At 42.8% G+C, this 27,248-nt stretch overlaps 1 protein-coding gene across 11 annotated transcripts in view; it reads right to left on the bottom strand.

The window, feature by feature from the left end:
- The window catches only part of CCDC138 (coiled-coil domain containing 138), a 100,367-nt gene that overhangs the window by 15,152 nt on the left and 57,967 nt on the right, over positions 1-27,248 (bottom strand). For all 11 annotated transcript variants that reach the window (XM_036257207.1, XM_036257206.1, XM_036257205.1 and 8 more), the window contains 2 exons: positions 13,649-13,765; positions 3,046-3,238 (listed from right to left, as the gene is read on the bottom strand). In XM_036257207.1, coding sequence (XP_036113100.1) covers positions 3,046-3,238; positions 13,649-13,765 — 310 coding nt within the window. The remainder of the gene's footprint in view (positions 1-3,045; positions 3,239-13,648; positions 13,766-27,248) is intronic.

Here is a 27,248-nt window from a genome sequence, read left to right as displayed (position 1 = left end):
TCTCTCCCTTCCTCCCTCTCTCCCTCCCACTCTATCTGAAGATAAATGCAAAAAAAAAAAAAAAAAAATCAATAATGCTCATATTTTATTATCATGCATCCCAATTACTTTGCAGCTGCCAAGGCAGGAGGCCTGAGCGCCAGTGCTGCTGTCCAGGTTGTTAAAATCACAACGCTCATTATAAACATCTTTTCAAATAAACCTTCCAACCACGTCCTCAACCTACACTACCAGCCTGGACTTTTACTTGGTGTATTACACCTTTTAATACACTTGGTCTTCACAGTAAGAAGAACGAAAGGCCTTATTCCTGCCATTTAACTTCAGCTGTGGACAAAAAGGGGCCTCGTGCTAACCTGACAAGCTCAGGGGAGGCCTGCGTGGTGGCCTCGCAAACTCAGACCTACAGTAACCACAGAGGTCGGTGTGAAATTAACCCTGGTAACTAGCAAGTCCAAGGCAGCCATGCCAGAGGGCAGCATGCTTTCTGAACGAGGGTCAGTCTTCACCTGAACTGAGATGCCGTTGTCCTTTCGCATCTAGGAGAACATATCTTCGTAATAACAGAAAAATGTCTTTTCCTCCAGACCCTTCAAAGCACAACCACCTCACCAGAAGAGAAACCACAAATTCCCTCATTGTCATTATCAGCACATTGTTGTTAACGATCCTATACCTACCTGCCTGTGTGAAAGCAGCGTCTCTAGTCCTTTCACTCTTTATCCAATCCCAGAAGGCTACCCCACCCCACCACACTTTGCTTCTCCACCTCCTACCTATCGCCAGCAGATTTCATGGAGCCCTACACCTCCCCTTGATTCTGATGTATACAGTAAGTGGAGGAACTGTCATTTTCCAGGGCATTATCTAAATTTGTAGAGATTTTGTTTCTGGCAAGTGTTGTCAATTTGGCTCAAATGAAGTAAAAAAAATTTCCTTTCTAATATTCATCCTTTAATTTTTTTTTTTAATCCTCACCTGAGGACATTCTTCCTTTTTTTTTCAGATAGAGTAGGAGGGACAGAGAGGAAGAGAGAGAGAGAGAAACATCAATGTGCAAGAGACACATCAAGTGGCTGCCACCTGCACAACCCATCCAGGGCCGGGGACAAACCTCAACCGAGGCACACGCCCTTAGCGGGAACCAAACCCGGGTCTCTCCAGACCGCAGGACCATGCTCTAACCGCCGAGCCAAACCGGCCAGGGCCATCCTTTAATTTTTTATGGCTCATCACAGATGGTCAGCATGTCCACTACTATACTACACAGAATTTCTCTACTTCATTTCTGTTTTATTTCTCTAGTTCATCAGTTTTATTAGTAATGAATGTTGTATTTTATCAAATGATATTATCATGTATGTTGGTAGGTGGTCACTTTATTTGGGGCTAACACCCCCTCCTCATAAATGACTTTTCAAACATTTACCACCCAATTTGTTACAACTTTGAGAACCGTAACTATAAGGAAGAAAGTAACTCAGAAGATGGAGTTAGAGTTGGTTTTTCCTTACACGCCACATAATTATGAGTAACTAAACAGAACATACTTCAGAGAAAGGAGTCAAATTAAATTACTGCCATTACCCACTTAAAAAAAATGAGTTACATAATTTAACAAACAGGAAAGGTAGATAAATGGTATATTTATTATTTGACTACACTGGTATGGCTTCCTTTAATAAAAATTATCATATTTAATAATCCAAAATAACTTATTAGTTGTATATCAAAACTATATTAAAAATCGCCAACTTTGATTGAAATGCTTTTTAATTCATCCATGTCCTTCTTCACTATTATAGATCAAGTATATACTTGGTGTAGGGAAATACAAGGTTAAAAGGTTTCTTTTTCTCCCCTCAGGAAACTCACAAGCCAGTGCAGGAACCGACAAGCCTGTTCTGTAAAGGTCACGTGATAATACTGAAGGCTCTGGGCGCAATACAGTCTGTTGCCAACTATTTCATTTCTGTTGTTGAGGGCAGAGACAGTCATGAACAACAGGTAAAAAATAAGCATGGACGTGTAAGACTCTACTCACAAAACAGAGGGTGGGCCACATGTGGCCCATGGGCTGTGGTTTGCCAACATCTGCTCCAGTGGAAAATTATTAACTAGCAACTTCAATACTGTTACAGGGCAATGAAAAGCTAGGACAATTCCAGGGCAGGGGGAACAGGGAAAGAGACAGGAAAGTTAAACAAGCCAAGCAGTTGGACAGCCTGCAGCTGGCCTGCAAATAACAAGCCATTATCTTCCCGAAAGCAAGGACACTTGAGAGCGAATGGTTAAAAGCCTCCCTAAGGAGAGAATGCAGGAGAGGAGGGGAGGAGGGGCGGAGGGGAGGAGAGGTGGAGGGAGTTTTTCTCACCTGCTAAACAAAAAAATCAGCCTTTTGGGGTAAGGAGAAAAAAGGGGCAGTTTTAGTTTTTTACTCTCTAGACAGAAAAGCCAGCAATCTTAGGCTTGGCACGATAACACTGCCAGGTACTTCTCAGGAGTTCTGGGGAGGCCACCACAAAGTAAACAGGGACCATGAGAATCAATCTGCACCAAGGTATTCAGCAGAGGAATTTTGAAACCTATAGACAGGAGGGTATATAACACTTGAACTCCTACCAAACTCACTCTTCAGATTAGCTGAGAGCCCACCTGTGCTTCATCAGCCCAAAGTATAGATAGGCTTGCCTTGCTTCGTAAAAAAATGTGCATGTTTTAATTTTTAATACATTGGCTTTATCACAACACAATCAAGATCACTGGTGTCAATTCATTTATATGAGAAGACAAGAATTGTGTCTGTGAGAGGTACCTGTCACAATTCCGTATGGTCAATGCAGTGATAGTGGTAAGCAAAGGCTGTTATGAAACATGACCTAAGAGAATCAACACAGGCTTCTGGAACAGGAAATGTAAGTAGTTTTTATAATGTGCTACCATTATAAAACAATTTAAAATCTCATTCTGAAAATGTGAAACATATTTGACTATACCAGAACTGCTTCATTATATAGTATACCATAAGCACATTTGAAAGCTTACCTTGAGTGACTGTTTTGAGAACAATTAAAGTTGATAAAAATCTCAATGGCAAATGGGAGCTCCTAAAGAAAGCGGCTGTCTTTGGCTTATTCTCCAGAGAGTGCTCTAAGGAAGTGTCCTGAGTTCCCTTAGTGACCACTCCTCTGAATATGTCTTCCCCCAATCTCCTCAAAGTTGCTGTCATAGTTGAATGCTGTTAAAAAATATATATTACCTTATTATACATATTTATGCTAAGAAAATATTTTAAATTCTACAAACATATGAATTAAAGATGTCATTTTGGCTAATTAAAAATAAAATGGAGTTGAAAATATGCAAGACTGAAAAGTAATAATTTTATAATCAACTTAAAAAATAGATTTATGACTGCCCTGCCATGTGGCTCAATGATCAGGGCACCAGCCTGTGCACTGAAGGGTTGCAGGTTCAATACCTGGCCCGTGGGTAGAGGCACATATGGGAAGCAACCACTAGAAGTGTCTCTCTCACACTGATGCTTCTCTCCCCCGCCCCCACCTTCCTTCCTCCCTTCCACTCTCTAAAAAGCAATGGAAACAATATTCTTGGGTGAGGATTAACAACAAAATGTATTTATGACTATATTTTTCTTTTCTTTTTTTTTATCCTCACCTGAGGACATTTTTCCATTTTTTGTTCAGGTAGAGTGGGAGGGAGAGAGAGGAACAGAGAGAGAGAGAGAAACATCGATGTGAAAGGAACACATCGAGTGGCTGCCACCCGCACAACTGACCAGGGCCGGGGACAAACTGCAACCGAGGAACGCGCCCTTAGCGGGAACCGAACCCGGGTCTCTCAGGACCGCAGGCCGACGCTCTAACCGCTGAACCAAACTGGCCAGGGCATGACTATATTTTTCTAAAAGAAATGCACAGTCTACGAGAATTAGAAAATTAGAAAGTAATTTTCTAAGAATAAATTTAGAAGACGACTTGAGACAAAATTCAGGTTTAAAACATTTAAGAAGAGGATCACGAGCGATTTCCAGCGCAGAGAAATCAGAGGAACAGAGACAGACTCCATAGGCCCTTCACTGCTCTACCGGGACCTACAAAGGGCTCAACAGGTACATCTTACAGTGCTAGCTTATAAAGTGATCATCTAACCTCACTTTCTTACACAGCTCAGTTTGACTGTAAATATCACAATGATTTTGATAACTTAACAATGTCAGAAAAATAAATACTGGGTTAGAATCATGAATAATTCTCATGGCAAATAAACTAAAATAAAAAAATGGGCAAAAGAGAAATAATGGCATACTGTTATAATGTGTCAGCGAGATAACCAGAGACGCACAGCCAAGTTGTAAAGGAGCGCTTTATTGTCACCAGCGGGACACGGAGGACAAAGTCTCCCCTCAGATCAGCAGCCCTGATTCATCTGATTTTAGAGAGAAGCCCCATCCTCCTTTTGCTTCCCCCCCAGAGGACCCGTACAATAGTGGGTGTGACCGTGATTACAGAAATCAAAATTAGCATCATTCACCGGGCTCTTGAATACCTGCAAAGCCTGCAATTACTGATACTCGAAACTGCAGATGCCTCCCAACACGTGGGGCAACTATAATCTTAGGCAAAATTCCTTTACTTCCAGGGGTAATTAACCTATTACTGGAAAAATATCGAGGAAGGTCCACTGATGATAAAAATGGAGTTACTTAGTCACCTCAGCCAAGAGGCCTGCATAAGAATGGAATCCAGTAGCCTCAGCCTCGGGCCCAGGTCAATATAACTACCTCTAGAGTAACAGGCCCTTAGGGCAGTTCATACACACGCTAAGAACCAGATGGAGGAAAACACTGTAAACTGCTGCACATGAGACTGTTACCCCAGACCCAGAAGCATCTCAAACTTGTCTTCATTGTTACCCAGTTCTCCCTATCTTACAGAAATTAATGACCAACTGGTACCCAAATCATTACTGATCTTCCTAAGTGGATAACAAGAGTTAGCGTTAGAATTTCTGCATAGAAAATCAGAGACAGCAATGTCCAACTGTCACGGGACATCGAAGGCAGATGACGGGGTGGTGAGTGGCACAAGCAGCACCATCTCATTTCAATAGTCAGCAGCCTCCAATGTCGTTAGGAAAGAGTACACATGTGCTTTAAAACCTCTCTGTAAAAAGATAATAGGAGAAAATATTTCAAAATTCTACTCAGAATAATTGTTACTAGGACAGGATTAAGGGGGATATGCTTATTTAAAAATATCTACAATGTTTTATACTACCTTTTATAATAGAAAACACACTTAAAAATGTGTTACTATTTCCCTTTAAGTGGAAGAGAAAAGAAAAAGAAAATTACAAAAATAGCATATTTTGTTGTTACTGAACCTTCACCCAAACACTGAAATCTTTGCTGAAACCATTTGGGTGTTGACTTTTTCATCCATTCATTGATAGTACAATGCATGATTTTCCTACTTGAGTCATTTATCTTTACCAGGATTTGAATTTAAAAATTCGCATTAGCGCCCTGGCCCGTTTGCTCAGTGGTTAGAGCATCGGCCTGTGGTCCTGAGAGACCCGGGTTCGGTTCCTGCTAAGGGCACGTACCTCGGTTGCAGTTAGTCCCCGGCCCCAGTTGGGGTCGTGTGGATGGCAACCACTCGATGTGTCTCTCACATCAATGTTTCTTTCTCTCCCTTCCTCTCTCCCTCCTGTTCTGTCTGAAGATAAATGCAAAAATGTCCTCAGGTGAGGATTAAAAAAAACAAAACTGGCATTAGCCCTGGCCAGTGTGGATCATCTAGTTGAGTGTCACCCAGGCACCAGGAGGCCCTGGCTCTACTCCCCGTCAAGGCACAAACCAGGTTTCGGGCTCAATCCCCAGCGGAGAGTGTGCAGGAGGCAGTTGATCAATGTTTCCCTCTCTCTCCTCCCTTCCTCTCTAAAAAAAAAAAAAAAAAATCAATAAAAACATATATATTTTTTAAAATAAAAGAGTGTAAAATCTAAAATTTGGCATTAGCCCTGACCGGTTCGTTTAGTGGTTAGAGCACTGGCCCACTAATGAGACCCGGGTTCGATTCTAGCCAGGGACATGTACCTTGGTTGCCGTTTGTCCCTGGCCCTGGTCGGGGTCACACAGGAGGCAACCAGTCAGTGTGTCCCTCTCACTTCGATGTTTCTCTCTCTGTTTCTCTTTTTCTTCCTCTCTCCCTCCCTCCTAATCTGTCTAAAGATAAATGGAAAAATGTCTTCGGGTGAGGATAAAAAAAAATAAAATGAAATTTGGCATTAAATCCCATTTTGTAGGAAGCAAAACATGTCAAGAATAACCTTGACCCCAAAATTTAGCAAGTTTAAAAAAACAAAACCCTTCTGAGTATAAGATGGAGCAAGAGTACCTCTCCCTAGTCTCCTGAAGACAATGCGAGCCCCTTAACGTCATACAGAAAACAGACACGATGGCTCCAGGAGGTGGAGAGGAAGCTGGATAGGCACCTGGAAAAATAAACCTTTAGACAAAACCATGTTCCAACCAAATACCATAGAAAAATCTGTGGCCCAACCACACCCTGACCAGCAAAGTCCTAGGAGCCTAGACTCCGTCTCAGCAGGAGTAGGGAGATGGCAGTCAAGACCACGTGGGAAACAGTGATGAGGCAATGCTACCCCTCCCAGTTAGGGAGGTAGTCGTGAAGATGGCCAAGTAATGTTTCTCTCTTTCTCTCCCTTCCCTCCCACTCTATCTGAAAATAAATGGAAAAGATGTATGGGGAGCCCCCTTAACTCCCCCCAATACCATCAAGAGCTAGTGGGGAACCTGGACATCTACCTCACTGGGAACACAGCCCAGCTGGAGTGGCTCAGTGGACTGAGTGTCGCCCCATGGACTAAGAGGTCCTAGTTTAATTCCCAATTAGGGTACAAGCCTGGGTGGTGAACTTGATCACCAGTGGGGGGCATGCAGGTGGCAGCTGATCAATGTTTCTATCCCTCTCTCCCTTCCTCTCTCTTTAAAATATCAATAAAAACATATTTAAAGTAAATTTTTTATAAAAGGGCACACAACCTGAATAGACACCTCTCCAAAGAGGACCAATAGACATATGAAAAAATGCTCAAAATCACCAATCATGAGAGAGATGCACATTAAAACCACAATGCAATAGCACCTCACACCTGTCAGAATGTCTATCATCAATACATCCCCAAATGACAAGGGCTAGTGAAGATGTGGGGAAAGGGGAGCCTTTGCACTGTTGGTGGGAATTCAGATTATTTACAACCACTATAAAAATCAGTATGGCGCCCTGGCCAGTTTGGCTCAACAGTTAGTGTCGGCCCTCTGACCAAAGAGTTGTGGGTTCAATTATGGTCACGGGCATGTACCTTGGTTGTGATTCGGTCCCAGCCCTGGTTGGGGTCATACAGGGGGCAACCACCAATTGATGTGTCTCTCTCACATCGATGTTTCTCTCTTTCTCTCCCTTCCCTCCCACTCTATCTGAAAATAAATGGAAAAGTATCCTCGAGTGAGGACGGGAAAAAAAAATCAGTATGGAGTGTCCTCAAAAAATTAAAAATGGAACTGCCTTATGAACCCAGTGATTCCACTTCTGCGTATATATCCAAAGTAACCCAAAACACTAATGCAAAGAATATATGCAAACCTATGTTCATTAGAGCACTATTTACAAGCCAAGATCTGGGAGCAGCTCAAGTGCCCATTAATAGACAAGTAGAAAATAAAGCTGTGGTACATATACACAATGGAATATTACTTGGCCATAAAAAAGACAAATATCACATATGATTTATATGTGGTATGCAAAGAACAAACAAAATAGAAACAGTTTATAGAAACAGAGAACATACCAATGAATGCTGGAGGGGAGGACAGTTGTGGGCACGGTAAAAAAGGTGAAGGAATTTAAAGTACTAATCAGTAGTTATGAAATAAGCTCAGGGATGTAAGGCACCGTAGATATCATCAACAATACTGTAATAACTATATACGACGCAGGTGGGCACTGAACTGTCAGAGGAAACACTATGAACCTATATGAATATTTAACTGCTGTGCTGTACACCTGAATACAAAATAGTGTTGAATGCAAACTATAATAAAAAAAATAAACACAGAAATAATTCTAAAAACCCAACAATAAGATGACAAACACCTCAATTAAAAAATGGGGAGCCCTGGTTGGGTGGCTCAGTTGGTTGGAGCACACCAAAAAGGTTGCGGGTTCAATTTCTGATCAGGGCACATACCTAGGTTGCAGGTTCATCCCTGGTCAGGGCATGTTTGGGAGGCAAAAGATAGATGTTTCTCTTTCACATCGATATCTCTCTCTCTCTCTTTCTGTCCCTTCCTCTCTCTAAAACAATCCTTGAGGATTAGCCCTGGCCGGTTTGGTTCAGCGGTTAGAGCGTCGGCCTGCGGTCCTGAGAGACCCGGGTTCGGTTCCCGCTAAGGGCACGTACTTCGGTTGCAGTTTGTCCCCGGCCCTGGTCGGTTGTGCGGGTGGCAGCCACTCGATGTGTTCCTTTCACATCGATGTTTCTCTCTCTCTCTCTGTTCCTCTCTCTCCCTCCCACTCTACCTGAACAAAAATGGAAAAATGTCCTCGGGTGAGGATAAAAAATAAAATAAAATAAAAAATAAAACAATCCTTGAGGATTAAAAAAGGGGGTTGGAGGACCTGGACAGGTCACCAAAGTAAATACACAGGTGGCAAATAAGCACGTGGAGAGACGCACACAGTGCACATCATTTGGATACTGCATATTTAAATAGCAAGGACACCACACGTCAAACAAAACACTGACAACACCAAATATCGACGAGGATGGAGAGCAACGGGAACTCTGCCATTTCCGCTGGAAATGCAAACCGGTGCAGCCACTCTGGAAAGCGGTGTGCAATTCCTTAAAACACCAACACTCCTACCATGATAACCAACAACGTGCGTGGCCAGTCGGACCACACCTGAGGAGGGCGACGGGAGACTGAGACAGAAACATTCTAGAGAGAAAAGCAGGGGCCAGGTGGGACACTGCTCTTGGATGGAGAAACAGTGACCCTAAGCTAGCTCAGCATGTTTATTATATAGCCAGTTGAAGGGGGGGAAGTTCAAAAGCTTCATTGTTCTCAAACACCAAATGTTTCTTTCTCTCAGTCTCTGAGTTCAAGATCCAGACTGTGATATATTCTTGCCCGTGGCTCAGGACGATCCTGCATGGGCCTTGTCAGCACACAGGGTCAACATGAGACCTTGGGCAGGAGGCTCCCGTGTGGGCCTTGTCAGCACACAGGAAGAACACGCGACCTTGGGCAGGAGGCTCCCGCGTGGGCCTTGTCAGCACACAGGAAGAACATGAGACCTTGGGCAGGAGGCTCCCACGTGGGCCTTGTCAGCACACAGGAAGAACACGCGACCTTGGGCAGGAGGCTCCCACGTGGGCCTTGTCAGCACACAGGAAGAACACGCGACCTTGGGCAGGAGGCTCCCGCGTGGGCCTTGTCAGCACACAGGAAGAACACGCGACCTTGGGCAGGAGGCTCCCGCGTGGGCCTTGTCAGCACACAGGAAGAACACGCGACCTTGGGCAGGAGGCTCCCGCGTGGGCCTTGTCAGCACACAGGGTCAACACGTGACCTTGGGCAGAAGGACTTGTGTGGGCCTTGTCAGCACACAGGAAGAACAAGTGGCCTTGGGACTAAAGGCTCCTGGGCGAGTCCATGCAAACACCACAGGAACAAGAGACTTTTGCTCAGCCGCCCTCCACACTTTGCCCCTTGGTATTTACCAAAAGGAGCTGAAAACATGTCCATACAACAACCTGCACATAGATGTTTATAGCATCTTCATCCATACTTGCCCAAACTGAAGTGATCAAGATGCCCTTCAGTACCCCCATGTTCATAGCGACACTATTTACAATAGCTAAGATCTGGAAACAACCCAAGTGTCCATCAGTAGACAAATGGATAAAAAAGCTGTGGTACATATACACAATGGAGTACTATGCAGCTATAAGAAAGAAAGATCTCTTATCCTTTGAGATGACATGGAGGGACCTGGAAAGTATTATCCTAAGTGAAACTAGCCAAGCAGAAAAAGACAAATACCACATAGTTTCACTTATTTGTGGAATATAATGAACATAACAGTCTGAGGAATAGGGTAGACCCAGAAACATGGAAGTAGGGTACAGACTGACAACCCTCAGAAGAGGGAGTGGTGGGGGGTGGGAAGAGATAAACCACAGAACTTATATGCATGTACACATAACCAATGGACATGGACAACAAAACCAGGGACGGGGCAGGGTAATGGGTAAAAAAGGAAAAACACCTGTAACAAAAATAAAAATTTAATTAAAAAAAAAAAGATGCCCTTCAGTGAATGGATAAACTGTAGTACATACAAAAATGAAATGTTATTCAGAACTGAAAGGAAATGAATTATCAACCGATGAAAAGACAGGATAGAACCCTAATTGCATATTGATAAATGAAAGAAACCAATTTGAGAAGGCTGTATACTGTAGAACTACAAACTATATGACATTCTGTAAAAGGAAAAGCAACAAAGACAATAAGAGGATTGATGATATTCAAGGGTTAGGGATGAGGCCCAGCTGATGTGGCTCAGTGGACTGAGCATCGTCCCATGACCTGAGAGGTCCCTGTTCAATTCCCAGTCAGGGCACATGCCCAGGTTGTAGGCTCAATCCCAGTAGGGGTTGTACAGGAGGCAGCCAGTAGAAGTCTCTCTCTCACATTGCTGTTTCTCTCTCTCTCTAAAAAATCAATAAAAACATATTTTAAAAAAAGGGATGAGGGATGTATAAATAGGAAGAGCACAGAGGATTTTTAGAGCAAATTTTTAGTATCAGACTGTTCTGTGTAATACAAAAGTGGTGGTTCCATGTCATTACGTATCTATAAAAGCTCATAGAGTGTAAAACACAAAGATGAACTCTAGGGTAAACCACGGACACTGAGTGACGATGAGGTGTCAACCACTAACTGTGATGAATGTCCCACATGGTGCGAGATGGCTGTGGTGGTCAAGGCTGCATGTGCACAGGAGCAGGTACATGTGGGAAACCACCTGGCGCAAGATGGCTGTGGCAGTCAACGCTGCATGTGCACAGGAGCAGGTACATGTGGGAAACCACCTGGCGCAAGATGGCTGTGGTGGTCAAGGCTGCATGTGCACAGGAGCAGGTACATGTGGGAAACCTCTTAGCTCGATGTTGCTGTGAACCTGAATCTGCCCTAATAGATAAAGGACACATATACACATATATACATATCTATATATATATAGATATATTTTTTTAATGAGGAACCTTATGTAGATGAAACTGTTCTGTTAACTTGACTGTATCAATGGCAATATCGTGGTTGTGATACTGCACCAGTTCTACCATTGGGAGAGACTGGGTGAAGGATAGAAGTGATCTATTATTTCTTACAACTATAAGCGAATCTACAATTATCTCAAATAAAAAGCTAAGCCCCTGCCCTGACTAGTTTGGCCCAGCGGTAGAGCATCCGCCCACACACCAATGACTCGTGGGTTCAATTCCAGACAAAGGCACGGACCTCAGTTGCGGTTTGTCCCTGGCCCTGGTCGGGGTCATGCGGGAGGCAACAGGCTGAGGTGTCCCTCACACATCGATGTTTCTCTCTCTTTTTCTCTCCCTCTCTCTCCCTCCCACTCTATCTGAAGATAAATAGAAAAATATCCTCAGGTTAGGATTAAAAAAAAAAAAAGCTAAGCCCTGGTTGCTGTGGCTCAGTCGGTTGAGTGTAGTCTCACACACGAAAGGGGTCACTGGCTCCATTCCGATCAGGGCACGTGCCCAGGTTGCAGGCTTGATCCCCAGTAGGGGGCAGGTAGGAGGCAGCTGACTGATGTTTCTATCTCTCTCCGTCTCCCTTCTTCTCTCTCTAAAAGCAATAAAAACGTATTCTTTTAAAAAGCTAAAATTTTAAAAAGTACATGCACTTAGACAATGGTTAAAACGGAAGTATTAGAAACTCATCGATTAATGTTGAATAAATGACTGTTAGAGTGACAAAAACATTATTTTTCACTAGAAAAGCAGGTGCAGGCTCACAGTACCCTCCACAACAGCACACAGAGTGGCATGCTGAATATATATTTGAAGACAACAAAAATAAACTATAGAACCCGGCCAGTGTGGCTCAGGGGTTGAGCATCGACCAAGAGGTTGACGGTTCGTTTCCCGGTCAGGGCTCACGCCCAAGTTGTAGGCCTGATCCCCAGTGCAGGGCATGCAGGAGGCGACCAATCAATGTTCTCTCTCATCAATTTTTCTATCTCTTTCTCCCTCTTCCTCTTCCTCTCCCTCTCTGTCTAAAATCAATCAAGGAAAAAAAGGACTATAAATTATCTGAAGGAAAATAAGAATATTTGGAAGGCAGATAAAGTTTCATTCAACTTTGTAAGTCTAACATCTTTGTTGCTAAAACCAAGCATTGAGCTACCTATTTTCACAAACCATTATACAAAGAGCAGACTCAAACACATCATAAAAAGAAAACAGTAATATTTACAGCTCTGATCACTTATATACCTTTATTTGGAGACACATAGTTAAGCCCAACAAATTAAAAATGGTATTCTGGCCCTGGCTGGTTTGGCTCAGCGGTTAAAGCGTCGGCCTGCGGTCCACAGAGACCCAGGTTTGATTCCCGCTAAGGGCACGTACCTCAGTCACAGTTTGTCCCCGGTCCTGGTTGGGTTGTGCAGGTGGCGACCACTCGATGTTTCCCTTTCACATCGATGTTTCTCTCTCTCTCTCTGTCTCTCTCTCTCTCTCTCCCCCTCCCACTCTAAGAAACATTGGGATATCACCTCAGAAAAGGTATTTTTCCTTAACCTTAATCATCACACGGTTCCATCATCTCACCACTCACTGAGGGCCAGTGCTGCTTAGCCATCAGCACCGCACTGAGCGGCTCCGCTGTGAGCTTCCTCAGAACCACCCCACCAACATCAAACCAGGGGACAGAAAGTGTTCTCCTTTTTGAACCAAATGAAAACTGTAACAGCATCTATCAATAACAACCTGGGGGGGTGATTATGAACCTGTAACAGCGTCTATCAATAACAACCTGGGGGGGTGATCAATTCCCACTAATGATTCTATGTGCAGGTCATAATGTGAGCCACATGATGCTACGAGCGTAGGTAACACACCACTCATAAGATGCTGGAGTGATGTTCTCCTTTGATTAGGTTACCCTAATACTCATCGTCCCATTTAGCTAGCATGATTCTCTGGTGTAAGAACAATAAATCATTAACTTCTACCTGACTTCAGTAGAACATAAACAATTATAAATTAAATAATGGGGTGACAGTTGGTTTTAACAAGTTATATACACAATTCCGAAACAACCACAGCGTCCCACATGGAGCCACGGCTGGGGCACTGAGACGTAAGACATGGAGGGAGGAGAGAGAGCAGTCAGGCAAGCAAGGAGAAGTCCTTAGACACACGCAAAATCAGGGTCAGGAACAAGACCAAGAGGAGTATCATGGACAGAGCAGAGCCGCAGAGACTCCTGCGGATACATCACCAGCGCGCCGGCCTCCAGCTGCCGCAGAGACCAGTAGATGAACTTCGCGAAGGGCTCGTGCAGCCTGGCGCTCACACACGGCATCCACTGCAGCTGCTCTGTCATCGTGGGCAGGAGCTGAAACGGCGGAATTACAGAAGCACAGGATCTTTAGATATCTGAAACCATTACCACAATTTTCCAAAAATGATTTTTCCAAAAGAAAAAAGAGTTCTTTAACAAACATTACTTTAAAATGACATGCAATGCACTATGGAATGAGGTATTTGAAATTTTAAATAGAGTTATGTGCCACATAAAGAGGTCTCAATCAATGTCAGATCTCATGTACAATGGCCCCATGAGATTGTTAACAGAGTAAAAACATGTCACCTAGTGACTTCGTAGCCATCATAAGGTTGTAGTGCAAAGACCACAAAAGCCACCAAGGCTGTGGCTGAGACGCAAGCACCTGGAACCGTGTGGCTGAGGATGACCTGAAGAGCTCCTGCAGCTTCCTGAGCAAACTGATGAGGAGCTCAGGACGGGAACAGAAACACACAGCCGGAGAGGAGGCAAGAGCAGGAAGCTGCAGAAGAAAAAGAACTCGTCTGGCTGGTGTGGCTCAGGGGATGGAACAAGGTCCCATGGACTAGGTCCTGGTTCAATTCCCTGTCAGGGCACATGCCTGGGTTATGGGCTCGATCCCCAGTAGGGGGCATGCAGGAGGCAGCTGATGGATGTTTCTCTCTCACATGGATGTTTCTCTCTCTCTCTCTCTTCCCCTCTCTAAAAAATCAGTAAGATATTAAAATAAACAAACAGAAGGAAAATTCAGTGAAGTGTTTAGCTGAAGCTTTCTCAGGCCTCAACAAGCTCCTTAAAGCATGAAAACATGGACCCCAGCACTGAAAAGTTTTTATGAATACAGAGGAACATCAGCAGTGTATTCTGCTTCCAAGCAAATCTATGATGAACAAAAGAAACCGAGCAAGCAAACCGCTGTGGACGTGTTTTTGGAAAGATGGCACCTCAAGAAGAGCCTCAGGCAGGCCCTGCAGGGGGTGCTCCAGGGGAGGCCTCGCTGCATGGGAGACGGCTCCATGCGTGTGTCTGCCCTGAAGTCCTTCAGGGGGACAGGGTGTGAGGTGGAGCAGGGACACTCATGATTCTGACCCTGTGTGGGCCTGGGCTAATGTGTGTTTCTTAGTTTTTGTGTGTTTTTCTTAATCCTCACCCAAGGACATTTTTGCATTTATCTTCAGATAAAGCAGGAGGGAGAGGAAGAGAGAGAGAAACATTGACGAGACAGAGAAACACTGATGTGAAAGAGACACACTGAGTGGTTGCCACCCACACGACCCAACTGGGGCGGGGACAAACTGCAACCGGGGTACATGCCCTTAGCGGGAACCAAACCCGGCCAATGCTCTAACCACTGAGCAAAATCGACCAGGGCTGTTTCTTTTAAACAAAACAGTTTAAAAGTTACAAAAAATTTTTAAATAGAAAAAATGTATAGAATAAGGATATAAAGAAAACATTTCGTGCAGCTACAAAATGAGTTTGTTTTAAGCTAAGTATTATATTAATATGTAAGAGTCAGAAAGTTAAATTTTTTTTTAGTTCATAAAAAGTAAAAATGCTACAGTAAGCTAAGGTTAACTCATTAACTACTTGTGGCCCAAGAGCACAGGGTTTAAAGCCCACAGCAGCGTACAGCATGTCCTAGGTCTTCGCACTCACTCCCCTGCCTCACTGCCCCCCCAGAGCAGCTCCCCTGCTGCCAGCTCCATTCAGGCCAGTGCCCTACCCAGGGGCGCCCTTTTACATCTTTTACACCGCAATGTTACTGTGCCTTTTCTGTGTTTACATAAATGAATCCAATAATGTGTCGTGAGAGTTTGCAGCCAAGCGGCAACCTGTGCCACACAGCCTGACGGTGCAGCAGGCTGTGTGAGTGCCCCCTACTGTTTACATGATGAAACTGCCTCCAGTGCGTGGCCCAGCACTACTATTAGCCCATCAGGATGTTAAGGAGATCAACCTATACAAACAGACTCTCTGAACCTCAAACGGTTGAATAAATTTATGGTACACACATAAACATTAGAAATGATCATGGCAGCTGTAATTATTGTGAGGGCGTATTTTTTTTTTTTTTTTTTTATCCTCACCCGAGGACATTTTTCCATTTTTTGTTCAGATAGAGCGGGAGGGAGAGAGAGAAAGAAACATCGATGTGAAGGGACACATCGAGTGGCTGCCACCTGCACGACCAACCAGGGCCGGGGACAAACCGCAACTGAGGTACGTGCCCTTAGCGGGAACCGAACCCGGGTCTCTCTGTACCGCAGGCCGACGCTCCAACCGCTGAGCCAAACCGGCCAGGGCATGAGGGCCTATTTTGGGGTGATAAAAGCAGGTTACAAAAAAACAAATGTAATAAGATCCCATTTATATAAAATACATCTATATGAATTAATTTTGAAGAAGAAATATATTGCCCTGGCCAGTGTGACTTGGTTGGTTGGAGCATAGTCCCATGCATCAAAAGGTCGCAGGTTCAATTCCCATTCAGGGCACATGCCCAGGTTGCAGGCTCCACCCCTAGTCAGGGTGCATGTAGGAGGCAGTCAATTGATGTTTCTCTCTCTCTCTCTGTCTCTCCCCTTCTCACTCCATCTGAAGACAAATGGAAAAATATCCTCGGGTAAGGAGTAAAAAGGAAAAATCAATAAAAACATATTTTAAAAAAGAGGAAATATATTAAAGAATTTTTTTCTTTTTTTTATTATTGCTTTTTAGAGAGAGAGGAAGGAAGAGGGAGAGAGAAATAGAAACACTGATGAGAGAGAACATCGAATGGCCGCCTCCTGCATGCCCCCCCACTGGGGATCGGGCCCCCAACCTGGGCATGTGCCCTGACCCGGAATTGAACCAGTGACTTCCCAGTGCATGAATCGACACTCAACCACGGAGCCACACCAGCTGGGCTAAAGGATTTTTTTAAATATTAGCAGTCAGATTGTAGTAACTGGGGTGATATTTACTTTCCTCTATGTGTGTCTTGCACAAATATCTTAATATCAATTTGTAAAAACAACATAAAATTTTTACAAAGACATTTATGAACCTTGCTTCAAAAATATGTTATTTTCAGAGAAAAACAAATACCATATGATTTCACTTCCATGTGTAATCTAAAAAACAAAACAAGAGAGCAAACAAACAGAAAACAGACTCAGAGGCAGAGAACACGCGGATGGTTGCCAGACAAGAGGGTCAGGGCTGGGTGAGAGGAAGGGGCTGAGTAGGGTGGGCGGTCCTAGGACAGTGCGGGGACGCCGAGCCCAGCACAGAGGACAGTCAGCGGTGCTGTGATAACTACATATGGGGGATCCCTTAATAAGCTACATGTCTAACCACTATGCGCCCACTGGAAACTGATTCATGTTGTCAACTGAAACTGAAAAATAAAAAAAAATTTGAAGGAATAAAAGCACTTCATTTTGTTGAAAGATTTCAAGACCATAAAGACAGGCTGGGTTTGGCAAAGTAGGTTTACAGCTGTGTGTGTGGAAAAACAGTAATTAACAAATAATATCACAAGAACAAACACATGTGCTTCACACACTCACAACTGTACCCCACGTTTGCCCCCTGTATTCTAAGCCTCTGGCGGAATAATCCGACTTTGGTTCACTAGCCTAAGATAATCACCTGAACTATGTACACCCTTCCAGAAGCACGTGTGCAAAGGTATTTATTGTTACACTGTTCATAAGAACAAAAATGTGGAGTAACTTAGTTGCCTGGCCATAGAGAAATGATCAAGTTAAGGGCATATCCATTCAATGGACTACAGATTAGGAACAAAAGGGAAAATATTAATAACAAGTAAAAACAATAAAAGCTAGAATACCAACCATATGTAATTCAACCCCAGATATGACAAGTGAGTTTTTAAACGCATGAGTCTGGAAGGACACATATCTGACCTTCAGAGCAACATCTGGGCACTATTGACCCATCCCTCCCTTCAAAGTCTAATTTTGTTGGGTATTATTTCATGTACTTATTGACTATTTGCATATGGTTTCTAAAGAAATGTCTATTCAGATACAGTGTGCATTTTTAATTTGGTTGCCTTTTTACTAGTGAGTTGTAAGGGTTTTTTGTTTTTTTTTAAATCCTCACCCGAGGATATTTTTCCATTTACCTTCAGAAAGAGTGAGAGGGAGAAGGAGAGAAGGAGGGAGGGAGGAAAAAACATCGATTGGCTGCTTCCGAAAGACCCCAACCAGGGCGGGGATCGAACCACAATTGAGGTACATGCCCTTGACTGGAATCTAACTGTGACTCTGGTTCTCAGGCTGACGTTCTAACCACTGAGCCAAACCAGCCAGGGCATGTAAGGGTATTTTTTTTAATATTCAAGATGTAAGTCCCTTATCAGATATAATGATTTGAGAAGTATTTACTTCATTCAGTGAGTTGTCTTTTTACTGTCATGATGGTATCCTTTGAAGCATAAACATTAAAAAAAAGTTTTGACACAAGTATCACTTTTCAATTATGTGGACAAAAAGGATGCTAACCTGACAAGCTCGGGGGAGGTCTGCCTGGGGCCTTGCAAACTCAGATCTACAGTAACCACAAAGGGTGGTCTGAAATTAAACCTTTGAACTAGAAGCAGTTTATGGCAGGTAGTCATGTCCTAGGCTGGCATCTTCCCTGACAAAGGTCAACCTTTACCTTAACTGAGCCTGTCTACTGTCTTTTTGCATGTATGATAACATTCCTTTGGAATGTCAAAGTGATTTTCCTTTTTACAGACCGCTCAGGGCACAATCAATGCACCAGGCTGGAGACCACAAACTCCTCATTGTTGCTGAGTAAATTGTTGACTGTTAACTACCCTTGTACCCACCTAGGTATGTGTTATCATTTCAGTTTTCATCCAATCCCAGAGCCCCACCCCCTACCCCCCACCGTGCTTTCTCCTGCCTCCCTAATCTATCACTAATGGATTCCCTTTTTTTTAAAAAATCCTCACCGGAGAATATTTTCCTATTTATCCTCAGATAGGGTGGGAGGGAGGAGGAGGGGGAGAAAAAGAGAGGCATCCAGTTGAGAGGGACACATCAACTGGATGCCTCCTGTACAACCCTGACCAGAGCCTGAGGTGAACCACGACCTGGGTACACACCCTTGACCGGAATCGAACTCAAGACCCACTGGTCCGTGGGCCAGCGCTCTACTGCTGAGCCAAACCGGCCAGGGTGCTAATGGATTTCATGTAACCCACTTGTGTCTTCTCTTTTGATTGTAATGTATAAAACAAAATGCAAAACTACCATTCTCTGGAGCATTATCTCAATCAGTTGAGATTTTGCTTCCCGGCAACTGTAGAGTTTTGGCTCAAGTACTCACAAGAATTCTCTTTAGGTTTGAATGTTTCTTATGTTGACACAGAATTTTCTCAACAACGGAGGCCTGTCTTCTGTTTTGGTCTCAACACCATTAACACTTACTGGACACGGATTCTCAGTTCTGTGCCCTTTATCTACATAGCTATCCTTATGCCGACATAACAGTCATTGCCAGAACTTCACAGTAAGGTCTAAAGTCAGAAAATGTTAGTCCTCCAACTCTATCGTTTTCTAAGCTTATTTTGGGTTTTTGGTATTTCCATATGAATTTCAGGATCAGCTTATCAATTTCTGCAAAGATAGCTGGGATTTTAATATGGGCTACACTGCGTAAGTAGATCACTCCATTTTACTTAAATCTTTTTTTATTTCTTTTAACAATGTTTTGTTCAGAGTATAAGTTTTGCACTTATTTTGAAAAATAGATTACTAAGTATTTTCTTTTTTCTTTATTGTTGAAAGTATTACATATGTTTCCTATTTTTACCCCATTGACTCCCCCTGCTCCCAACTCCCACCCCCCCACCTGCTTTCCCCAAACTAGTGACCATTGGCTGTGCATATATGCATATAAGTTCTTTGGTTTATCTCATTCCAACCCTCCACCCTGCTTCCCTGAGGTTTGTCAGTCTTTTCCCTACTTCCATGTCTCTAAATCTATTTTAATCAATAGTTTATTTTGTTCGTGCAGTTCCATAAATGAGATCATGTGGTACTTGTCTTTCTCTGACTGGCTTATTTCACTCAGCATAATGTTCTCCAGGTCCCTGCATGTCGTCTCAAAATGTAAGAGATTTTTTTTTTTTTTTTTTTTTATCCTCACCCGAGGATATTTTTCCATTTTTTGTACAGATAGAGTGGGAGGGAGACAGAGGAAGGGAGAGAGAGAGAAAGAAACATCGACGTGAAGGGACACATCGAGTGGCTGCCACCCGCACGACCAACCAGGGCTGGGGACAAACTGCAACCGAGGTACGTGCCCTTAGCGTGAACCGAACCCGGGTCTCTCCGGACCGCAGGCCGACGCTCTAACCGCTGAGCCAAACTGGCCAGGGCAGAGATTTTTTTATTACAGCTGCATTATTTATTCCACTGTGTAAATGAATCACAGTTTTTTTATCCACTCATCAACTGATGGACACTTTGGCTGTTTCCAAATCTTGGCTATTGTAAATAGCACTGCTATGAACATAGGGGTACATATCTTCTTCCTGACTAGTTTTGCAAGCTTCTTAGGATACATTCCTAGAGGTGGAATCACTGAGTCAAATGACAGTTCCATTTTTAATTTTTTGAGGAAACACCATACTGTTTTCCATAGTGGCTGCACCGTCTGCATTCCCACCAGCAGTGTACTAGAGTCCCCTTTTCTCCACACCCTCGCCAACACTTGTTTGAAGATTTGTTGATGGTAGCCTTTCTGGCAGGTGTGAGGTGGTATCCCATAGTTGTTTTAATATGCATCTCTCTGATGATTAGTGACGTTGAACATTTTTTCATATGTTTCTTGGCCACGTATGTCCTCATTGGAGAACTGTCTATTCAGGTCCTCTGCCCACCTTAATTGGATTATATGTCTTCCTTTTATTGAATTGTATGAGTACTCGAAGCATTTTGGATATTAACCTGTTATCTGATGTCTCATTGGCAAATATGTTCTGCTGGTTTGTTTTGCTGTGCAGAAAGCAGCTTTTTAGTTTAATGTAGTCTGATTTATTTTTTCCTTTGTTTCTCTTGCCCTAGGCAATGTTATTGGTGAAAATTCTGCTATGTGTGATGTCTAATATTTGTCTGCCTACATTTTCATCTAGGAATTTTATGGTTTCACAACTTACATTTAAGTCTTTTATCCATTTTGAGTTTATTCTTGTGTCTGGTGTAAGTAGGTGGCCTAGTTTCATTGTTTTGCATATCCAATTTTCCCAACACCATTTATTGAAGAGGGTGTCTTTTCTCCATTGTACAGTCAGCCCTCGTTTATCACGGTTAATTAGTTCTAGGCTCTACCGCGATAAATTTCCACGAAGTAGGATTCTTTATTTATACAGTTGTCCCTTGCCACTTCGCGCCTTCACTCTATCGTGGGTTTTTCAAATACTATACTATACTATATTTGAAAAGACACAATAGCGTGAAGCCGTGAAAGTTAAAGCGCAAAGTGGCAAGGCATGACTGTATGCACTTGCCTCCTGTCAAATATTAATTGCAAATACTGTCTTGGATCAATTTCTGGGTTCTCGTTCTGTACCACTGATCCATGTGCCTGTTCTTGTGCCAGTACCAGGGTGTTTTGAATACAATGGCTTTGTAGTATAACCTAAAATCTGGTAATGTGATCCCTCCAAGTTTGTTGTTATTTTTCAAGATTGCTGTGGCTATTCAGGGTCTTTTTTGGTTCCAAACAAACTTTTGGGAGTATTTGTTCTGGACCTGTGAAATATGTCGTTGGTACTTTAACAGTGACTGCACTGAATCTATAGATTGCTTTGGGTAGTATGGACATTTTAATGATGTTGATTCTTCCAATCCATGAACATGGTATATGCTTCTTTTTTTTAATCTTCCTCTATTTCTTTTTTTTAATGTCTTAAAGCTTTCAGAGAATAGGTCGTTTACCTCTTTGGTTAAATTTATTCTTAGATACCTTAATTTTTGTGTTGTAATGGTAAATAGGTTTTTTTAAGTTTCCGTTTCTGAGTGTTCATTATTGGTGCATAAGAATACCATTAATTTCTGGATGTTAATTTTGTATCCTGCTACTTTGCAAATTCATTAATTAAATCTACTAGATTTTTGATGGAGTCCTTAGGGTTTTCTATGTACAATATCATATCATCTGTAAATAATGACAGTTTCACTTCCTCTTTTCCAATTTGGATCCCATTTATTTTTTCTTCATGTCTAATTTTTGTGGCTGATTTCCAATACTATGTTAAATAAGAGTGGTGAAAGTGGGCATCTCTGTTTTGTTCCTGCTCTTAAGGGAAATGCTCTTAGTTTCTGCCCATTGAGTATGATGTTGGCTGTAGGTTTTTCATACACGGTCTTTATCATGCTGAGATATGATCCCTCTATTCCCACTTTGCTGAGTGTTTTTATCAGAAATGGGTGTTGCATTTTGTCAAATGGTTTTTTAGTATCTATTGATATGATCATATGATTTTTATCTTTCATTTTGTTTATGTGGTGTATCACACTTATTGATTTGTGAATATTGTGCCAGCCTTGCACCTCTAAGATGAATCCCACTTTGTGGTGAAGAATTATTTTAATATATTAGTGGATCCAATTTGCTAATATTTTGTTAAGGATGTTAGCATCTATGTTCATCAGGGATATCAGCCTTTAGTTTTCTTCCTTAGTAGTGTCTTTATCTGGTTTAGAAATTAGGATTATGCTGGCCTCATAAAAAGCTTAGAAGTCTTCCTTCCTCTTGAATGTTTTGGAATAGTTTGAGGGGAGTAGGTGGTAGTTCTTCTTTGAATGTTCAGAAAACTTATTTTATTCTTTTTGACGCTGTTGAAAATGAAAGTTTTTTTTATTTATTTACAAATTGTTCATTGCTAATATATAGATATACAATTTTTTGTAACTGACCTTGTTTATTTTAATATTAACTCAGGTATTTGTCTTAATAGTTTTCTAGTGAATTCCTTAGAACTGTATATAAACAAAATCATGTCATCTGCACCTATAGTTTTACTTATTCCTTTCTAATCTGGATGCCTTTTATTTCTTTTTCTTGTCTAATTTCCTTGGCTAGAACCTCTAGCACTTCTATACAATGTGGTGCAAGTTAATACAACTATTGAGAAAATTAGGTCATTTTTGTCCTTTGTTCTATTGATACAATATTACTTTAATTGATTTGTTGAGGTTAAGCCATCCTTACATTCCAGAAATAAATCACATGGTCAATGTGTAAAATTCTTTTTATATGTGGCTGAATTCAGTTTGCTAGAATTTGGTTTTGGATTTTTTGTGTTAGTGATCATGTGAAATACTGGCATGTTTCCTTGACATATTTCAATGTTTTTGGTGTCATGGTAACATTGCCTTCAAAGAATGAGCTGGTAAGTGCAGCCTCCTTTTGTTTTTTGGAAGCATTTGTGAAGAATTGGTATTAATTCCTTAAATGTCTAGTAGACTTCACCAGGAAAGCCATATGGGCTTGGGCCTTTCATTGTGGGTAGTCTTTTCATTATTAATTTAATGTCCTTGCTATAGGTGAATTTAAATTTTCTATTTCTTCTTGAGTCATTTTTGGTAGTTTAGTCTCTCTAGGATTTTGTGTATTTTAGCTATGATTAGTCATATCATTCCCTTACAAACCTAATTTCGGTATGCCTAATAGTAAAGTTTCCTCTTTTATTCCTGATAATAGTAATCATGTTTTTTCTTTTCTAACTTGGTCAATCTAGCTAAGTGTTTGTCAATTTTCTTAAACCTTTTCAAAGAACCAACTTTCAGTTTTGTTAATTTTTTTAGAGTCTCTGTCCCACTAATTTCTACTCTAATCTTTATTATTTCTTTCCTGTTGGCTTTAGGTTAGCTTGCTCTTCCATTCCACTGCCTCTGGTACAAGGTTATGTTATTGAGATCATCCACCTTTTTTTTTTTTTTTATCCTCACCCGAGGACATTTTTCCATTTTTTGTTCAGATAAGAGTGGGAGGGAGAGAGAGGAAGAGAGAAACATCAACGTGAAAGGGACACATCGAGTGGCTGTCACCAGCACAACCAACCAGGGCCAGGGACAAACTGCAACTGAGCGGGAACCAAACCCGGGTTTCTCGGGACCCCAGGCCAACACTCTAACTGCTGAGCCAAACCGGCCAGGGAGAGATCATCCACCTTTTATAGGCATTTAAAGTTCAATTGTCAGTCACAGAGTTAAATAGGAAGATCTGATCTTTCATATATTTTTATATCAACTTTCAAATTACTTCGCTTTCATATCTTTTATCTCAAGATCTCTAAACCTCCATAGTTTTTATTGATTAATATATTCTGAGTATTTATAACAAATTATTACTTCAAACTTTAGATTTTTATAAATTAGAATTTCTAGGTTACTTTTTTCTGGAATTAATAGATATATAAAAACAATACTAAAAGCCTCATTTTGGATCTGACAGATGCCCAAAACATCAATAAACTTTATTAGCACAGAATCAACGTGTTCTAGCAGTCAGTTATTTTTTATTTATTTTTAAATTTTTAAATTTTTAAATCCTCACCCGAGGACATTTTTCCATTTATCTTGAGACAGAGTGGGAAGGAGGAAGAGAGAGATAGAAACATCAATGCTAAAGAGACACATTGACTAGCTGTCTCCTGCATGACCCCGGACCAGGGCCGGGGACCGAACCCTTGACTGGAGTTCGTGCCCTTGACCAGAATTAAACCCACGACTCTTTGGTCCGTGGGCCGATGCTCCAACTGCTGAGCCAAACTGGCCAGGGCCTAGAAGTTATTTTTAAATACATAAAATAATCAATTAGCTAGCATTCAAGATATAAACAGGAACGAGATAACAGTACACGGAAAATATACAGTTACAGGACAGCTGACAGAAAATGTACTGACAGCAAACATACCAGTCCTAAAGAGAGCTCTGTAATTCCTGTCATAATGTTCTATGTGCCAACATCCAGCCTTTCACCATGGAGAAAATATCCACATTCATCACATATTAAGAATAAGAAAATTTTAATAAATATTTCTGAGGTAAAGTAAAAACACATTAAGTAGTTGATTCTCTAAACAGATGTGCAGTTGGATGGGTTTAGGGATATATGACTTTCTAAGGAACCTATACTTATATGTAAGTCTTAGCTACCATGTAATTGTCAAAGCTACTTAAACAATTATTTCCTTTTCTACCACTATTTTTGTTTGTTAATCCTCACCCGAGGACATTTATCTTCAGATAGAACAGGAGAGAGAGTGGAGGTGAGAGAGAGAGAGAAACATCGACTTGAGACACATCGGGTGGCTGCCACCCACACGACCCCAACCAGGGCCGGGGACAAACTGCAACCGAGGTACATGCCCTTAGCGGGAACCGAACCCGGGTCTCTCCGGTCCGTGGGCCGATGCTCTAACCACTGAGCCAAACTGGCCAGGGCTCTACCACTATTTTAACTGTGCGATCCAGAACAGATTTTTCTATAGCATTGAAACTTAAATTTAGTGTCTTCATGAGTAACTGATTATATCAACTTTAGATAGAAATTTTGATTGACAAAGGCAATAAAGATGACGAGCTAGCCACTTCTGGAGATCTGCACTGATGATGACGACCTACACATAGAGAGACAGTTCAGCTCTGTGCTGTTCATCATGAATCACAAAATACGAGACAGCCCAAGTCCATGGACCTGGTCCAAGCTTTGCCATTTCTTTCCTAGCAATGTGACAGACAGTAAATCCCAGAACTGCCTCAAACTGCGTGTAACACGGCATAGAGCTTCCCGGGTTCTCTCTCAGAAACTGCGTGTAACACGGCATAGAGCTTCCCGGGTTCTCTCAGAAACTGCGTGTAACATGGGATAGAGCTTCCCGGGTTCTCTCAGAAACTGCGTGTAACATGGGATAGAGCTTCCCGGGTTCTCTCAGAAACTGCGTGTAACACGGCATAGAGCTTCCCGGGTTCTCTCTCAGAAACTGCGTGTAACACGGCATAGAGCTTCCCGGGTTCTCTCAGAAACTGCGTGTAACACGGCATAGAGCTTCCCGGGTTCTCTCTCAGAAATGCGTGTAACACGGCATAGAGCTTCCCGGGTTCTCTCAGAAACTGCGGTGTAACACGGCATAGAGCTTCCCGGGTTCTCTCAGAAACTGAGTGTAACACGGCATAGAGCTTCCCGGGTTCTCTCAGGAAACTGCGTGTAACACGGCATAGAGCTTCCCGGGTTCTCTCAGAAACTGCGTGTAACACGGCATAGAGCTTCCCGGGTTCTCTCAGAAACTGCGTGTAACATGGCATAGAGCTTCCCGGGTTCTCTCAGAAACTGCGTGTAACACGGCATAGAGCTTCCCGGGTTCTCTCAGAAACTGCGTGTAACACGGCATAGAGCTTCCCGGGTTCTCTCTCAGAAACTGCGTGTAACACGGCATAGAGCTTCCCGGGTTCTCTCAGAAACTGCGTGTAACACGGCATAGAGCTTCCCGGGTTCTCTCAGAAACTGCGTGTAACACGGCATAGAGCTTCCCGGGTTCTCTCAGAAACTGCGTGTAACACGGCATAGAGCTTCCCGGGTTCTCTCTCAGAAACTGCGTGTAACACGGCATAGAGCTTCCCGGGTTCTCTCTCAGAAACTGCGTGTAACACGGCATAGAGCTTCCCGGGTTCTCTCTCAGAAACTGCGTGTAACACGGCATAGAGCTTCCCGGGTTCTCTCTCAGAACTGCGTGTAACACGGCATAGAGCTTCCCGGGTTCTCTCTCAGAAACTGCGTGTAACACGGCATAGAGCTTCCCGGGTTCTCCTCAGAAACTGCGTGTAACACGGCATAGAGCTTCCCGGGTTCCTCTCTTGAGATTCCCGGGTTCTCTCTCAGAAACTGCGTGTAACACGGCATAGAGCTTCCCGGGTTCTCTCAGAAACTGCGTGTAACACGGCATAGAGCTTCCCGGGTTCTCTCTCAGAAACTGCGTGTAACATGGCATAGAGCTTCCCGGGTTCTCTCAGAAACTGCGTGTAACACGGCAGAGCAGCTTCCCGGGTTCTCTCAGAAACTGCGTGTAACACGGCATAGAGCTTCCCGGGTTCTCTCTCAGAAACTGCGTGTAACACGGCATAGAGCTTCCCGGGTTCTCTCTCAGAAACTGCGTTTAACACGGCATAGAGCTTCCCGGGTTCTCTCAGAAACTGCGTGTAACACAGCAGAGCAGCTTCCCGGGTTCTCTCTCAGAAACTGCGTGTAACACGGCATAGAGCTTCCCGGGTTCTCTCTCAGAAACTGCGTGTAACACGGCATAGAGCTTCCCGGGTTCTCTCTCAGAAACTGTGTGTAACACGGCATAGAGCTTCCCGGGTTCTCTCAGAAACTGCATGTAACACAGCAGAGCAGCTTCCCGGGTTCTCTCTCAGAAACTGCGTGTAACACGGCATAGAGCTTCCCGGGTTCTCTCAGAAACTGCATGTAACACAGCAGAGCAGCTTCCCGGGTTCTCTCAGAA

The sequence above is a fragment of the Molossus molossus genome, unplaced genomic scaffold, assembly GCF_014108415.1.
Source record: "Molossus molossus isolate mMolMol1 unplaced genomic scaffold, mMolMol1.p scaffold_m16_p_12, whole genome shotgun sequence".
In the NCBI taxonomy this organism is placed as follows: domain Eukaryota; kingdom Metazoa; phylum Chordata; class Mammalia; order Chiroptera; family Molossidae; genus Molossus; species Molossus molossus.
Note: the sequence above shows the minus strand (reverse complement) of the source record. Positions and strands in the feature narration are given on the sequence as shown.